Source organism: Oxyura jamaicensis, chromosome 4 (assembly GCF_011077185.1).
Source record: "Oxyura jamaicensis isolate SHBP4307 breed ruddy duck chromosome 4, BPBGC_Ojam_1.0, whole genome shotgun sequence".
NCBI classification, from domain to species: domain Eukaryota; kingdom Metazoa; phylum Chordata; class Aves; order Anseriformes; family Anatidae; genus Oxyura; species Oxyura jamaicensis.
The window spans coordinates 9,715,447-9,731,481 of NC_048896.1; the positions used below are offsets into that span (position 1 = coordinate 9,715,447).

The 16,035-nt window shown below is 61.0% G+C and overlaps 3 protein-coding genes across 6 annotated transcripts; 1 reads left to right on the top strand and 2 right to left on the bottom strand.

Annotated features, from left to right (window-relative positions):
- The first annotated feature begins 122 nt into the window (after nt 1–122).
- On the top strand, nt 123–2,680 carry LOC118166168 (nuclear cap-binding protein subunit 2). Its single transcript, XM_035324845.1, has 4 exons — nt 123–268; nt 382–563; nt 1,272–1,410; nt 1,920–2,680. The coding sequence occupies exons 1-4, from the start codon at nt 182–184 to the stop codon at nt 2,016–2,018; spliced, it is 507 nt and encodes a 168-aa protein (XP_035180736.1). The 5' UTR covers nt 123–181; the 3' UTR covers nt 2,019–2,680.
- A 1,432-nt stretch (nt 2,681–4,112) lies between these two features.
- LOC118166167 (serine protease 23-like) lies at nt 4,113–7,112 on the bottom strand. Its single transcript, XM_035324844.1, has 3 exons — nt 6,768–7,112; nt 6,476–6,517; nt 4,113–6,023 (listed from the first exon to the last, which is right to left on the bottom strand). The coding sequence occupies exons 1-3, from the start codon at nt 6,971–6,973 to the stop codon at nt 4,949–4,951; spliced, it is 1,323 nt and encodes a 440-aa protein (XP_035180735.1). The 5' UTR covers nt 6,974–7,112; the 3' UTR covers nt 4,113–4,948.
- A 1,674-nt stretch (nt 7,113–8,786) lies between these two features.
- On the bottom strand, nt 8,787–15,744 carry SLC7A3 (solute carrier family 7 member 3). 4 transcript variants are annotated; one of them, XM_035324839.1, is made up of 12 exons: nt 15,606–15,744; nt 13,640–14,047; nt 13,288–13,446; nt 13,032–13,207; nt 12,766–12,883; nt 11,817–12,039; nt 11,524–11,663; nt 11,342–11,444; nt 10,849–11,060; nt 10,237–10,403; nt 9,898–10,006; nt 8,787–9,635 (listed from the first exon to the last, which is right to left on the bottom strand). In XM_035324839.1, the coding sequence occupies exons 2-12, from the start codon at nt 14,007–14,009 to the stop codon at nt 9,502–9,504; spliced, it is 1,911 nt and encodes a 636-aa protein (XP_035180730.1). In that variant the 5' UTR covers nt 14,010–14,047; nt 15,606–15,744; the 3' UTR covers nt 8,787–9,501. The 4 variants fall into 4 exon arrangements, with proteins under 4 accessions (XP_035180730.1, XP_035180732.1, XP_035180734.1 ...); XM_035324841.1 differs by lacking the exon at nt 15,606–15,744 and adding an exon at nt 14,953–15,125; XM_035324843.1 differs by lacking the exon at nt 15,606–15,744 and adding an exon at nt 14,188–14,908 and having other exon boundaries at nt 13,640–14,106.
- Between the last annotated feature and the right edge of the window lie 291 nt (nt 15,745–16,035).

Here is a 16,035-nt window from a genome sequence, read left to right on the forward strand (position 1 = left end):
CGCGCCCATTGGCCCTCCGGCGCGTCCGCCCCGCCTCCCTCCCCCGATCGGCAGGTGCGGCGGCCAATAGGGAGGCGAGGCGGCCGGGCCGCCCCGCTGGCCGTGAGGCGGTGCCGGTGGGCGCCGCGGCCGTTCTGGAAGGATCCCGGCGGTGGGGCGCGGGGGGGGCGGCGCGGGCGCCATGTCGGGGCTGCTGCACACCACGCTCAGCGGCCTCAACAGCGACTCCTACTGCGAGATCAGCCGCTATCGCGACCAGCACTTCCGGGTGCGGCCGGGACCGGGGGCGGCGGGGCGTTGGGGGGGGGGGTCAGGGGCCGGGAGCGGGGGCGGGGGGGTGCCCGGTGCCCGGTGCCCGCTGACGGCCCGCTGTGCCCGCAGGGTAGCAAGAAGCTGCAGGAGAAGTTCCTGAAGATCTCCTCCACGCTGTACGTGGGCAACCTGTCGTTCTACACCACCGAGGAGCAGATCCAGGAGCTCTTCTCCAAGTGCGGCGACGTCAAGCGCATCGTCATGGGGCTGGACAAGATCAAGAAGACGCCCTGCGGCTTCTGCTTCGTCGAGTATCCTTTCGGGGCCCTCCTGCTCTCGGCCTGTCGCCGCCACAGCCAGCTCAGCTGCCCCGCCGCCCCACACCTGCGATGGGGGGAAGCCCAAGTGCCCGCTGCCAGGCTCTCGCCTGCCTTCCTTCCCACCGCCTGCGTGCCGTAGGTGGAACTTGCATGGACTCCCAGCTAAACTTGCTTGAACTCCCAGCTCTTGCATGGCCAAAGCAATGAGCGCATGTTCACCCTCTCACCCTAACTTCACACCCGAAGGAGCTAGCAGAGCAGCCTGTGGCGCTGCTCCCAAGCACACGGGGTGCACGCTTGTACAAGTTGCCCCGTGAGCTGTCTCAGCAGAGCTCTGCTGCGAGGCCTGCTCCTCCCGTTCAAATTTAATCAAGTTTTGCATGGTATAAAAAGGCATAATACAGATTTCTTGCCCGTAGCAAGCCTTTGACATGTTTGTTTTATCTACTTGTGAAATAAGTGATCCAAAGCTATTTCCTGTCGGCACAGGTACTATCATTAAAGTTCAGAACCTTAGGAAGCAGTGGGAGCTGTTTTCAGCTTGGATTTAAATGACTGCAGTTGTTTGATCCCAGAGAAAAGAGCAGGCAAAGTAGGAAAATCTGGAAGGCAGGGCTCTTCTACAAATACAGTAGTTGTATTTCTTTTCCTTGCAGCCAACAAAATAGCACACATAGTTTTCCTTAGAGTATGTTTCAGATACTACACGAGAGCAGACGCTGAACACGCCATGCGATTTATCAACGGCACACGACTAGACGACCGCATCGTTCGAACAGACTGGGATGCAGGGTTTAAGGAGGGCCGGCAGTATGGAAGAGGAAAGACTGGAGGACAGGTAAAAGCAGCACCAGTTCAGACCTTGAGTCAGATCCCTCTAAGACAGTGCAGAGCTTTTCTAGTTTTGTCTCCTGGAGAACGAAGTGTAGACGATAAGGAGCTGATAATGAAGTACAGCTGCTTTGGGTGATTCTGGTAATAGATACTACCCTGCTATTAAGAGCTGGAAGTATAACTAAGGCTCCAAACTTCCTGACAGTACAAGCAGAATTTTCCCTGTTCCAAACTAGTACTCTTAAAATGGTGTAGACTTTGAATGGAGAGGGACAGCACATCTGTTAGGCCAATCTCAGAATCCAGCAGTTTGTCCTGTGAGAAGGTAAGTCTCCTTTGCAGACTTTTTTTGGGGGGGAAGGCTGCGGGGAATTATTTGAAGAGATTTCAAAAGGATCAAAGTGCTTCTAATCTGAACTTGAGCTCTCCACCAGCTGAGCAAGAAGAGGGTGATGATTCGGAAGGATACAAGCGGTGCAGTATGCTAATATCTGTGTCATTGCTGTGCCGCAGGTGCGAGATGAATACCGGACAGACTACGATGTGGGAAGAGGTGGCTTTGGCAAGATTATTCAGATGCAGAAGGCAAATCATCAGCCTGCAGTCTATTAATTGCCTCATAGGTCCTAGCTCGTAGAGGGTCCTGTCCTTCCAGAGCTAGCCCTGTTCTCACATTTTGGATTGGGGTAGGGAGTGAGATCCAAGTTCCAACAAAAGGTGACCCTCCTTAGACTGTGGATATACATGTGTTCATTCCCCCTTCCTTCTGGGCTAGAGAAGATGTTCTGTGCTGATGCAGGGCAACGAGGGAAACAAATGGACGGCTCTGCAGGATTCTGGGTAAGAAGAAATGCAGCATGGCAACACCTCATGCTATGACGTACTCTTCGTGTTGCAGCTAAGCAGGAGGCTTCCTCCAAGTTGGGACCGCAGCTGCGGTTGCTCTCAGATGGAACTTCTTAAGAATGTGCCACCGCTGGAGCCCTCCCGGTGCCAGGGCACCTTGGGGGGGTGCATGAGAGTTGCAGATTTCTAATTTACAACTTCCTCTGCTTACAAAGCAGTATCACTGTTTGGATGAGAGAAGCGCAGCAAGGTCTTACTGTCCACTTGGAGGTGCTTGCCTGCACATCTAGCCCTTGGGTTGGTCAGGGCCTGCAGAGCCTTTCTCTTTATGATGCCCCCAGTGCTGCCTGGCTTTTCAGATCCTCACTGTTCGGCGTGGGTTTGTTAAAAGTTTCTTTCAATTTTTTAAATAAACAGTGAGTCCTGTACCTGTTGCAGTTTGTGCATCAAAACTAGTAGCTCTGCGACAAGAACTGGGGGGAACATCTGTTGGTGTTTTAAAGTTGCTGTCACTTGCAAACGCTAAGATGGATGCTAAAAGAGGGTGCGAGTCTCACTGTATTTCTCTCAGGTTCCCTCTTGCTACTGGCTTTTCCTCCTCTTCTGTTTTTGCAATAGCTGATGGCCGACACCAGAAGGAAGTTGCTTATAAAGCGTACAGCTGCTCTGAATAAGACAAGTCTTTATGTTTTACACCAGCAGATTGCAGGAAAACTTTCACTATCCTGACGTGCTCCACGACTTGAGGTGTGTAGAAAGCAATATAAAGGTCCAATGTGCACTTAGGAGTGGAAGGAACTAAGAATTCCCTTCCTTGTGTTTGTTATTAACAGCCCCCCCGTGCTTTCTTGCCCATTTAAGAGCATGGCTAACGCTATTAAGCTGTTTGTAGGGTCCAGACAAGGGAGCAGAAAAGATTAAAACACATACTGATCTGTCCCTAAGTGCCTCCCAGCCAGGGTAGGCAATTCCACTGGACAAGTTAAATGGTGACTGTAAATTGGTTTAGTGTGATGAAAATAATAGCAGCTGCTCCCTCTCCAGCAATGTGTAATTGGGATTTTTCATGCACTGTCTCATCCAAGATAATGAATACTGTTCTGCTGAGCACATGTGCAGACCAGGCATACAATTTGAATTATTTTAACACTTGTGTTGGAACTGAGTGGGAGCGGGTGTAGCATTTAATTTGTTGAAATGTCTCCTACCTGCTTGTTCTGCAAGTCATGTTGCTGCCTCAGTAAAGCTGTCACAGATCTTGAAGGAACTGCATGTTTAGGCCTCAGCAGACCTCAGAAATGACAGAGTTGACAAGCCTGCGATGCAGGCTGCCCTGACATGCAGTGAAGAGGAGGGGGACGTTGACATGAGGGCAAAAAACAAGCAGTCATCTGTCCAGCCTGGCAGAGCAGCATCAGCACAAAGTCCCTGCTGGAGGTTATGGATTACATAGGGTAATTGCTTGGGCAAACGCAGCAAGCAAAAGGGAGTCTGTGGGGAAGAGAGGGAGGGAAATCTGCCATGGAACTCGGATTAGCAACAGAATCTTGTGTATATGAGGTAGGGGAACATAAGACAAACTCTTTGCTCCTGGGAGGGCCTGGTAGGGCCTGCTGGACGTATCGTTCCTATGGTCTGACAGAGCATGTGGAAAGCTGTTTGGTCAGGTGCCTGGGTTATGACTGTGGAAGGCATTTCTGTCCCTATTTTTGCAAGATCCTGCAATTTCAGCTGCACACAGCTCTGCCTGTCCTGCTCACTTTGGTCTGAAGGGAGAGTATCTCCATCCTTTTACAAGTCCCAGAGCAGGGCTGGCAAGGTGTGCACCGTTCTCCTTTCAACATAACCTTTGCAAAGAGATTTGTGCTGACTTTTATTCAAATACACGTATTTGCATAAAATAATCCCTCTCAAACACTACAGCTGCAGTAAATGCCAGGGTCCCTTCCTCCTAAAGGCATCCCAAAGAGAACCAAAGAGAGATGAGAAGGTTTACAAGTAAATAGGCGCTCCCAGAGCTTAGCCTGTGCTGTGGTGCGGCGGTACCCACGTGGCACCACGCGGCGCGGGTTGGAAGAGGTGTCCTTTCCAAGAGTGCCGTCACGTGCTGCTTCCACCAGCACGTGGGAGCAGCCCCTCCTGTACTGGCCGGGCTCCTTGCTGACACCATGCCCAGACGCCTCAGGCTCCAGGGTTCCCTTTCAGGCACCTTTCATCGGCACACAAAGACGCTGTTAGAAGAAAAAATCCTTTGTCCTCACAGAGCTGGGGCAGTGCCAAGCTGGGCAGTGCCAGCCCACAAACAGACCTGATGAGACCCAAGAGAAACTCGGTACAGCCAAGCAGCAGGCCTGTGGCTGCCTCTCCAAGTGGTTAACAGTTAACAGCGCGAGGCAGAGGCCGCTGCTCCTGACTGACAGCCGAGCTCTTTGTGCAAAGAACCCGATGCCGAGTTCCCACCAGCACCAACCAAAGGAGCTTACGCACCCCTCAGGCTTAGTGAGTTTCTCCGCTGGATCCCGTGTGATCTGCAGGGACCTAGTTCCTCCAGGACAGAGAACAGAATGAAGTTTAGTGGTGGAGCAGTTTTGGCAGGAGGTGCGGCTCCTCCTCATGCTCCTCAGCTGTGCATTCACTCTGCAACACCACACTCAAAGCCTTCTGCAGTGGGGAGGGGAAAAGGAAGGCTCCCGTTCTCATTCATTGCGGCAGCTTTTATCGTCCCCTTTGATCCAGTAACAAATCTGAGCATACTTTGGAGCAGTCAGGCGAACGGCAACGTTATAGTCATGCTGCTCCCCGGCCACTTCAAGCCACTGGTGCCCAGAGAAGACCCCAACCACCTTCCTCTCCCACTTGTGCTGTACGGGGTCCCACACCTTGCCATACACCCCAGAGCCGGACGCACCGGGCCTGGCATCGCAGTGCTGGTAGATGAGGTGGGCCGTCTCGTCCTCCACCCCGCAGAAGCGGTAGACCAGCTCGCCTGGCCGGTCACTGTCAAACCCCGAAAAATGAATCCTCTTCCCAGCCATCTCCTCCGCTGCTGGAGCCACCGCCAGCTTCATGTAGGGGCGCTGGTGTGGCCTGCGCAGCTCCAAAAGGGCATAGTCGTAGTCCATGCTGACCGAGTTGGGGCTCCGAATCCAACCCTTGGGCACCTGCGTGCGCCGCACGCGAGCCCAGAGCATCGCCAGCCCCCCCGGCCCCGTCCCGTTGCCAGCGCTCTGCAGCGGCGTCAGGAAGCCCACCTTGATCTTCTTGGCCCCCTTCACGTAGTCTTTGCCGTTGTGGATGCAGTGGGCAGCTGTGAGGACGTGCCGCTCGGACACGAGCACCCCCGTGCACCCCGTGGAGATCTTGACGGTGGCGGAGAAGGGGTAGTCCAGCAAGAAGTGGTTCCCACTGATGGAAAACCGCCCGTCCGTGCCGTAAATCTGCCGCTTGCGCCGCCTCTGCCGCCTCTTCTCCGTGCCACCCCCCTGGGGGCTCAGCTCCACTGTGGTGAGGGTGCGGGTGCCGTTGGCGTACACAGTCTCGTAAGAAAGGTACTCCTGGAAATCCTGGGGGGCCAAGGCAGCCTCCCGCCGGGCGCACGCGTCGTCACAGCGTGTCGTCAGCTCCAGGACGGGCTGTGCCGAGAACCGGGCTCTGCCTAGCTGCAGGGTGGACCGGGGAACGAGGGCAGGAAGCAGGCCGCCGGCTGCAGCGCTGGGAAGGAAGGAAAGCAGGAGAACGGCAACCACCTGGCAGCAAGTCATCCTGCCAGAGCTGCAAAGGCAAAGCAAGGAGACCATTAAGCCCGCCCGATTAGAGAGCCGGCCACCTGCCGCGGCTCGCGGCTGGGGGATTATCGGCTGCACGTGGCCCTGTGCCTGCTACCAGGGAGTGCGTGCTTAAGCAGCTGCCACAGAGAGCAGAAGGGTCGGGACCTGCCTGGAGCTGAGTGACTAACCAGAGATAGAAATCTAACCCAACCTTTGATCTCCTGCAGCGCTTTTGGATGGCAAGGCCCAGCAGCGCAACCGAGCGCTGCTGCAGAAATATCACGAGCAGATGAGTTTCCTCCGTCACGCCAGAAATCCCGCCTGCCCCGGGGTGGATTCCCTGGATTCCAGGGCTCGAGCCCCACCGATGGGACGTGTCCCACCCGGCAGCAGCCCGGCTCCACCACCCATCACCCCGCGGGGAGGAGGAGGAGGAGGAGGAGGGTGTGACGGTACCTGCTGACTGCAGAGGGAGCCGACCGCTCTGTCCCGCTGCTCCTACGGGGAAGAGAAAGGTGCAGTGACTCCAGGGCTAGACCTGAGTTGAAGCATTTGGTGTCACAGAGCAGGGAGGACAAGACAGCCTGTTTTAACTCCAAAATGGGTTGCTGTACCCAGTCTGCCACTCCTTCTCCGTGCAGCAGGCCACCCCTTTTCTTGCAGGGGAGCGGTCTGTGGGGCAGGTTCTCCAACCCCAGCTCTGTGCAGCAGCTCAGCCCTCCACCTCCATCCTGCTCAGCGCGTGTACCGAGATGGGCTCCCCTTGGCTGACCACAGAGGCTCTTCCTCGCCGAGCAGCTGGAGCACAGGGAGAGCAGCTCCGACGCCTCCGCCGGGACAGCCCCGTGTCCCCCCAAGGCAGCCAGGGTCTGCACCGGACACGTGGCAGCGCGCTGGGTTATGAAAGTCGCAGGGGAATGAGGGGTGGAGCCACGGAGGGAGGCTGAGAGCCATGAGCTCTCCACACCCCGAGCCCTCGGTGCTGCAGCCACGGGCACGACGGCCGCAGCCGGGCCTTCGCCGGGACACTGCCCCAGCCACCTGCCCCTCCGTGTGGCTTGGGCCAAAAGCAGCCAGGGCACAGTGACCCGTGGGCTGCCTCTGAAATGCAGGGGACGGTGATGGGGAGGTGGCGGGGTCCTGCCTGAGTGCCCCCACTCGGCACAGCAGCTAGCGAGGGCTTTGCAGAGACGGCACCAAGGCACGAGCCAGCCCTGGCGCCCCTGCCCACGTGCGTGCCCAGCCTGCCAGGCACCCACACAGCAGCAGCAGAGCTGGAGGCACACGCAGGGGAGCAACTTCAGCCTCTCCTGGTTCCCTCTGGTGCTCTCCCAGCTGGGCAGAGCCACCCCGCAGAGCAGAAAGGCCCCACGCAATAGGACAAAGAACCACAGGTGGCTGTGTGCAGGGCCCGGGCTCGTGGCGGCAGCGCCAGGCTCCAGGGTGCTGTTTTTTGCTGCATTCTCTGAGCAGAGGACTGCCCTTTCAGGCTGGCAGGGAAGGGGGAAGCCCCGCCTGGAGCCCCTAACACCTGGGATCTGATGTCTGTCACTTCAAGAGCGGCCTTCTGGCCCCAGAGCACTGCACCCATTTCGCAGCACCTCGTGGGGCCACCCGCAGGCTGCCGCGGCAGCAGTTCAGGCGGTGGGAGCAGCGCAGACGCCTCCCTTGAGCCCACACCACGCTGGGACTCTGGATCCTCATTATCCACCTCCCCAGCCGACATGTGGAGCCTGCAAGACCGATAACGGCCCCTGTGGAAGGCAGAGGCGCTGCCCCGGGGCTGGCACAGGAGTCCTGGCTGCCACCCCCGGCCCTGCCCGGCCCCACGGGGACAGGAGGCACCTTCCTGCACCCAGCCGGCAGCGGCACGGGGAGGATGGGGCTGGCACCTGCTGCTAGAGCAGCTCGGCTTGGCTCAGGCCACGGGCACTGCCCTGCACAGACACAGGAACATAGGCATGGCCATGCTCAGGGGCACGTGTGGGTATACAGGCACAGCACACGGCCCGGGAGGTGCCGTGGAGCCGGGCAGCCCCTTCTCCTCCACTCCGAGCCCTGGGGCAGGGCTTGCAGCTGCAGCCCCGGGGCCAAGCAGAGCCAGTGGTGTGGGGCCCTCGCTGCTGACCGTGCGGTGACCCTGCTCGGCTGCCAGTAAACAAGGAGAGATGCCAAATCCACGCAAGATCCATCTGCCCTAAATTAGTTTATTTCGCAAAATAATCTGTCAGGGCTGATTTAGACCAGACCAGAATCTGGGAAACCATCTTCTTCTCACATGGATGCAGCCCACCTCCTGGCCCCGCTTCCTCCGCAGGCCGGTGCTGGAGTCTCTGGGGGATATCTCCGAGGTCGTTACCGCAGCCTGTGCCCTGGTGGCACGCTCTCACCCCATGCAGGGCATGGCCACGGCAGGCTGGTGTCCTGCACCCAGGCACCAGAAGCACGGGGCTGGGCCACCCTGGGGCACTGCTCCCTAATTTCCCAGCTAACGTGGGAGGCTGGGCCGCAAGTGTGGGTCGAGGCCTGCATGGGGCAGGGGGAAGGCAGGATGGGCCTGTCCCCAGCCCGGAGCAGAGGGCTGTGGCTCCGGTTGGCAGCTCTCCCACCCACCCGGCTGTGGCCAAGCCCTGCTCCACGCCGGCAGGGCCAGGCAGCCAGCCCAGCGGGGCACGCAGTCCTGCCCTGCTCTGCTCCCTCTCGAGCCCCAGCTCAGGCTGCAGGGCACAGGCATTAAAGTAAGACGCAGCTGGGCCAACAGAGCAAAGCGGTTAAAAAACACTTAGAGTTTAATAGGTATAAAAATTGACATTAAAACACCAATCGTACAAAGGCAGACGAGTACGGACACTGACATGTCTATACTGCTGAGATCTTCACAGGCAATTGAGCCAGATGCTCATACCCAGCGGCGCGGTTCCGGCAGCACAGGGCTCAGCGTGGGGCATGAAACTGGAGTGGGGCCTCAGGCGGCTGAGCCCTGTGCTGCTGGAGAGCCCCAGAGCGCCGGCAGTACCAGGACGAGCCGCTTCCAGCCTCACCGCACGGCTCTGGGCACGGTCACAACTGCGCCTACACAGCCAGCGCTTGGGAAGCACACAGGGGAGGTGACCACAGCCACACGGACAGACAGGACGAATAAAGCTGCACCATCACACGGGCTTCTCGTGGGAAGGAAAAGCAGCATTTCTGACAGCAGCTTCCACGGTGGGAGGGCCGTGCCGGTGTCACTGCCCCTCGGCGGGGGGGATTGCAGGGAGCAGCCCTGGGCCACCAGCTCGCCCACCCGGCCCGGGGCCTCGGCTCCGCAACCTCTGCTCTGCGAGGGGAAAGGGCAGCGTACGGCCCGGCTCCGCGGGACTCTGGGCTTGCTCCCCGCGGGCTGGGGGATGCCTGTGCCGTGCGGGTTGCAGTCCCATCCCAGCACAGGAATACTGGCAGAGTCCTCCGAGTACCGGTGTCCATCGCGGCTGCCTCCTCCCTCAGACCGCGGTGGCCCCGGGGCTGAGGTCCAGCTCGGGGTGGTGCAGAGGCTTCTCAGCCACAGCACAGGACTCCTTCGCATTCTTCCCTTCCACGCTGTTCCGAATCCCATAACCAAAGTAAATCATAAAACCTGCAAGAGATCCTACAATGAGATGCACGGTAGCAGGCTGCCAGCGTAACGGCCTCTCGGGGGAGGCCCCGCTGATGGGCAGAAGCCAGAGAACCGAGATCACCCGCAGGGCCCAGGCCACCCAGCAGGCTGCCCAGCACACACAGGCACTGCCTCCATGCACAGGCTCCTCTCCACATCCAGCGGACACGAGGCCACCCTGCTGGAGCAGAGGGCAGACCCTGCACCATGCGAGCACCGTGCTCCCCTCCAGGACACCTACCCACGGCCATCCAGATGGCAAATCGCGCCCAGGTGCCGGCACTCAGCTGCACCATCAGCAGGATGTTAACGAAGATGCTGATGAGCGGCAGGAGCGGGAGGAAAGGTACCTGCAAGGGACAAGAGTTGCCACATCAGCCATGCCCAAGGAACCCGGCTGGGACTGAAGGTGCTCTGCCACCTGGGCACTTCCACCCCAGGGGCTGCGCCTCGGGGAGCTGTGGCTCTGGGCCCTGGACATTCCTGGATGGTGAAAGCCCAGCAGCAAGCCCTGGCAGATCCTGCACCAGCCTTGGGTCCAGAGGGATGTAGACAACAAGCTCCCGGAGCCTGCACTCACTTTGAAGTTCAACCTCGCATTGCTCTGTGGCTGCCTCCAAATGATGATGGTGGGAATGAGCAGAGCCACGACGAGCAGCACCAGGGCCGAGATCCAGCCTGCGTCGGCCTCCTTCAGCGCATTCACCTTGAGGGTCAGGACCACGCAGATGACTGTGATTAGGGTGGCTGCAAGAGAGGAGGCAGTCACCGTGCTGCGCAGCGTGTGGCTGTACAGACCCACACCTCCCTGGCAACTCCCTGGGCTGCGGGGCTGAGCCACAACCTCCTCTTGGTCATGTACAGGTCATGCAACATCCTCCACAAAGCCTCAGCACTTTACCAGGAAGAACTCATCAGCCTGGCAAGCCGAGGGAAGCCTGTGCTCAGCTGGGCTCAAACCCAGCTCCAACACCTACCCAGACCTTGCTAAGCTGCCCTGTTCTGCCTGCACAATGAAACCATTGATGCACGGATCACTGGCTGAGCCTGAGCACTCTCAGTCCCTTCCCAGGTCTGCAGGGACACACCAACACGCCCTGGGGCAGTGCTGCTCTCCAGCGAGGAGCCGGCAAGCCTGGCCGTGTGGCAGGACGGGGCAGGCCAGGAGCATCAGCTGCTGCCTCCCACTCACCGATGACGGAGACGCAGGCATAGACGATGCGCCCCGAGAGCCCTGTGGGGGTGTCTGAGGACGGGTTGAAGAGTGTCTTCAGGGACAGCTTCTCTTTTTCCTTGGCACCCATGGCAGCGATGGTCGGGTTCATGACAACCCTCTCCTCCTCATTCCCGTTCAGCTCCAGCATCTCCATGGCCTTTGGGGAGTTCAGCTGCCCGGACTGGTACCTGTGCAGACAGGACCTCCTCAGTGCTGCGCAAGCTGGAGCGGAGCCTGAGGATATTCCCAGCCCAAGGACACAACAACACCCTCTGTACCCCTCCTGCCCTGCCAGCCCCATGCTGCTCCGCCAGCAGCCCCACGCTGACCGCCCCACGGATGTGCCTGGAGGCACCACGCAGCCTCCAACTCATGGGCTTCAGCTGTGACCACAAGCCCCAGGCTGGCTGCGAGGCCAGTGGGGAGCATCCACCCCAAGGTGAGACCCAGCACGAGAGGAGGCACCCACCGGAGAATGAGCACGCACACGGCGACCAGGGAGTAGGCCAGCAGCGTGCCGATCGACATGAGGTCCACCAGGTCTTTCAGTTCAAGCAGGAAGGCCATCACCGCTGCAACGAGGACGGGCAGCATGAGCACAGCCCTGGTCTGCAGGGGGACTGAGCACAAGGTGGCCACCAGAAGCCTTACCTGCAAGGAGCCCGGAGGTGATAGTGGCCGAAAGAGGAGTCTTGGTGCGGCTGTTGATGCTGGAGAGGAACTTGAAGAGCAGCCCATCTTCTGCCATGGCGTAGATCACACGGGGCATGGGAAACATGGAGCCCAGCAAGCTGCCGTGGGGAGAGACAGCTCAGGGCTTGCCAGACGGTGGCCAGACAAGCCGAGCTGTCTGCACCCACCATCCAGGGAAGGAAAGGCTCAGCTGGGCACGTGCCCCAGCCCCACGGTGGGACAGGCGGCACCACGGATGGGGCTGGTCCTACCTGGTGGAGAGCGCGCAGAGCGAGCCGACAGCGACGGCGTAGCGGGCGGGCTCCCAGCCCACTGCCTTGAAAGCCTCGGGCAGCGGGCTCCCCTTGTCCAGAAGGAAGTAGGGCACCATGAGGGTGAGTGCCGCAGAGACCCCGAAATAGGCCACGAAGCAGATGAGGAGGGACACGATGATGCCGATGGGGATGGAGCGCTGCGGGTTCCTGGCTTCTTCCCCTGCACGGAGGGAAGAGGCAGCGTCTGTCCCCACCTGTCCCCACTCTGCAGCACAGCCCCGGGGCCATGCCCGGCCCTCTGCCCCCGCCTGCAGCTCCAGCTCCCTGCTACACCCAGACCCTCTGCATAAGCATGGGGGTAGCAAGGCAGCCACGCTGCCCTCTGCCCTGAGCTTTGCACAGGGGTGCTCCTTGCGGCACCGCACTCCCCAGCGAGGGGCTCTGCGGTCAGTGCAGGAGGCGGCTGCTCCAGGCAGCCCCGTGGGCCAGGAGGCTGGGCAGAACAGTCTGTACCAGCAACCTGCTAAGTGGATTCCTGGAGGAATGAGGGGAAATTACGAGGGCTCCCTGCATGCCACCGAGTCAATTCTACGTGAACTTAGTCATTTAAAAGAGCATTGCTTGAGGCTGTGAAATAAGCACAAGCACCAGCAATTCCCAGCGCGGCTGCAGCCTCGTCTCTGCAGCTGAAAGGCTCCCTGCAGCCCCGGAGCTGCCCAGGCAGGTGGGAAGCAGCCCTGCTCTCACCATGCCTCACAGGGAGCCGCAGTTCCAGGCCTTTTGTGCTGGTGCAGCTGGGGACGGAGTTGCCACAGCCAAACCACCAAGGACAAGCCATTTCCCATGGCCACGAGCAAGCGCTGTTCTCCCTCCCCATGAGCTGCCAGCAGCCACACTGGGAGCGGCTCACGGAGCCGTGCCCTGCTGCCCTCGCTCAAGGCACTACCTGTGGTGGCGATGCAGTCGAACCCCACAAAGGCATAGAAACACGTGGCGGCACCAGTCAGGATCCCTTCCAGCTTAAAGGGGACGAACCCTCCAGATCCGAAGTCTTTTATTCTGGAAGAAAGGAGCAGAGCAGGTGAGGCTCCCCCGAGGTGCAAGCACCCTCCCGCACGCACGGTGCTTCAGGGGACGGTGCGGTGTCAGCCCTGCGCTGTGCGCGGCTGGCCAGACCCTCTGCTGGCACATCTGCTCTCCTCACCTGACCTCCTCATCCGGCACGTCTGGGAGCATGAGGTCGAGGTAGTCCTTCTCCGTGAGCTGCCAGTTCTTGATGTTTCCCTTGATGAAGCCGGCGATGATGACGAAGCCCAGCACCAAGAGGTTCACCGCCGTGAAGATTTTGTTCACCAGAGCGGACTCGCTGACGCCGAAGGCCAGCAGTGCTGTGGGACAGAGGGTGTGAGCGGGGTTACACCTGCACCGTGTCACCCACGGTGCCACGGAGCCGCTCCCGCGCACTCACCAGTAAGCAGCGCGATCAGGATCAGTGCAAAGAAGTCCGGGCGCTCGGCCAGCACCCCCGGCACGTGTACCGTGGTCTTGTTCATGAAGAAGGTGGAGATGTGGTTGCCGATGATGTTGTCAAACGCTGCGCTCCACGCTCGGGCCACACTGGCCGTACCTGGTCGACGGCAAAGCTGCACGTTGGTCCTGGCATGTGGCAGCACCGATCCCCCACCCCAACACCAGCTCCTGCTGAGCCCCAAAGCACCCATCCCACACCCTGCTCCCACGCTCCTCAAAGCACCGCTCGCTGGGGCTCCATCGGCACAGTGCCGGCGTGCTTCCCGTGCCTGTCCGGCAGAGCCACGTACCTATCACGTAGGACAGGATGAGGTTCCAGCCAGTCGTAAAAGCCCAGATCTCGCCGACTGTCACGTAGCTGTAGAGGTAGGCAGAGCCAGTCTTGGGGACGCGGGCCCCAAACTCTGCGTAGCAGAGCCCAGCCAGTACCGAAGAGAGTGCAGCCACCAGGAAGCAGAGGACGATGGAGGGACCAGCCCTATCCTTGGCCACTTCCCCGGCCAGCACGTACACACCAGCCCCCAGCGTGCTGCCCACCCCCAGGGCTATGAGGTCCAGTGTGGAGAGGCAGCGAGCGAAACGCGTCTCCTCGGAGCTCAGATCCACCATGCGCCGGCGGATCAGCTTCTTCCCGACGCTGCTCATTTTTCCTCCAAACATCTTGTCCTCTGCAGGTGGTGCTCAGCTGCTCAAAAACCCTGCAAGAGAGCCACGGTAGGAGAGTGAAGCTCAGAATCCTGCGTGGAGCCGAGGCCAGACGCAGCAGGAGCAGGGCAGGCGGCGATGCCACCGCAGCCTGGAGGAGCTGTAGCTCTGACCTGTCAGCACCGAGCCCCAGCCACGCTGGCGAGGCAGAGACCGTTTGGTTCCCCCTGTCGCAGTGTGGGGCTGCACACACCCTGCCTGCACAGCTCTCACGCCAGTCCCCAGGGGCAGGAGAGCGAGCCGGAGACAAACCCAGCGAGTCCGTGCTGAGAAATAGACTGCTTAGACAAACACTGTGTGGTCCATGCCCCGGGGCTCCGGGCACGTCCCAGAGCTTGCCCACTGTCTCTGAGCAACTCCCCACTGATTTGGCAGCCCATGAGATCCCTCAGCCCAAACTTGACTGCTGGCGCATCCTCCCGGCCTGGCGCGTGGGCGTGCACAGAGGCGATGGCAGGCAGACAAAGCATTCCTCCAGCCGAGGATTCGGCGTGTTGGGCTGAGTCACTGGGACGCGGCGATTCCTCCCAGCATCTGCACTGCACCCTCAGCGGGGATGCGCGGCCAGGCAGGCAGCGGGCACGGCTCGCAGCCCCCAGCGCACAACCCTCATGTGCCGGGCACTCTGCGGGTTCGGTGGGCTTTGACCCTAAACGTGCTGCTCCCCCAGCTCCCACTCCCACCGTCCCCAAACGCCCTGGCACGCGGGCACCCCACAGGGTGGGCAATGGGCACAGAGCGAGAGGAGGCGCTAGGAAAGTGGCTCCCGATGCCCACCAGTGCCAGCTGTTCCCTTCTCCTGCCTGGGAAATGCACTTCGGCGGCGATGTCCCACGACAGGGACCAGCCTAGGCACACCCGAGCAGCACCCTGCGACCCGCTCCCAGCTGGGGATTACCGGCGTTGCGTTTGTCGCCACCAGCTCAGCTGCTTCCAGCCCGGGGCTGATGAAAGCTCCCCCGGAACTGCCGTGTGGCGCTCCCAGCCTTACCCAACGAGGCAGCCCCGCTCGGGACCGGGCCAGCTCCGAAGGCACAAGTGCCCCAGCGCTGGCACCCTCCCCGGGACCACGTCCAAGCCGCTGCCGGGACAGCCCCGGCTGCTCCCCCCGGCTCCGCCCGACGTCCCCGCGGGCTCCCCACGCCCGAAGCCAGCCCCGCAAGCCGCGGGCATGGCGGGAGCCCCGCTCCCACCCCCCCACCTCCCCCCTAGAGCAGCCCGGAGCCGGAGCTCGGGGCAGGACGGCTCGGGGCAGCCGCTAGCTCGACGCTGAACGGGGCGAGCACCGAGCACCGAGCGCGGGGCCGGGGGAGGCGGCCCGCGGCCAGCCCCGCAGCCACGCTCCCGGCACCGGGCGGCCGGGGGAGAGCAGCTCCCGGCACCGGGCGGCTCCCGGTGGGGCAGCCCCGTCCCGGAGCCGCCTCCAGCCCCGCTCCGTGCCCCCGGGCGGCCGCTGGTACCGGCCGCACGTGCTGCCGGTGGCTGATGCAAGCGCGGCACCGGTTGCGCCAGGCTCCTCCCGGCCCGGCGGCGGCGCCCGCCGCGACTCACCGGCGGCTCGGCTCGGTTCGCCTCGGTTGGGCTCGGCTCGGTTGGGCTCGGCGTGGTCCGGCTCGGTCCCGCTCCGCTCGGCTCGCCCCGGGACTGCCACCGCCGAGGAGGGCTGGGGAGGCGGATCGGCTCCGCCCGCCGGATGCCGGAGCGCACCGCCCCGAGCCGAGCCCAAGCCGCGTATTTAGAGGGAATTAAAAAAAAAAAAAAAAAGCGTAAGTGGCAGCCGGGCGATGGCCAGGTCCGGCTCGGCCCCCCCAGGAGCACTCCAGCCTCAGCAGCCAAAAAGCCAAAGGGAGATACAACGCCCAGAGCAGCGGGGGCCGTGCCTGCCCCGGGAAAGGCCGAGCAATGAGCGGCTGAGGTCTCCCGGAGCACAAACGTGGCAGCAGGGCACAGCCGGGCACAGCCTGCCCGCTGCGGGGCTCGG

Coding starts and splice junctions, on each gene's coding strand:
- LOC118166168 (XM_035324845.1), top strand. CDS start 182: ATGTCGGGGCTGCTGCACACCACGCTCAGCGGCCTCAACAGCGACTCC. Junction 564..1,271: donor TGCGGCTTCTGCTTCGTCGA/GTATCCTTTCGG, acceptor AGTATGTTTCAG/ATACTACACGAGAGCAGACG. Junction 1,411..1,919: donor GAGGAAAGACTGGAGGACAG/GTAAAAGCAGCA, acceptor GCTGTGCCGCAG/GTGCGAGATGAATACCGGAC.
- LOC118166167 (XM_035324844.1), bottom strand. CDS start 6,973: ATGGCTCTCAGCCTCCCTCCGTGGCTCCACCCCTCATTCCCCTGCGAC. Junction 6,518..6,767: donor GCCAAGGGGAGCCCATCTCG/GTACACGCGCTG, acceptor TCTTCCCCGTAG/GAGCAGCGGGACAGAGCGGT. Junction 6,024..6,475: donor GCTCCCTCTGCAGTCAGCAG/GTACCGTCACAC, acceptor TTGCCTTTGCAG/CTCTGGCAGGATGACTTGCT.
- SLC7A3 (XM_035324839.1), bottom strand. CDS start 14,009: ATGTTTGGAGGAAAAATGAGCAGCGTCGGGAAGAAGCTGATCCGCCGG. Junction 12,884..13,031: donor TCCCAGACGTGCCGGATGAG/GAGGTCAGGTGA, acceptor CTGCTCCTTTCT/TCCAGAATAAAAGACTTCGG. Junction 11,445..11,523: donor CACCTCCGGGCTCCTTGCAG/GTAAGGCTTCTG, acceptor TCCTCGTTGCAG/CGGTGATGGCCTTCCTGCTT.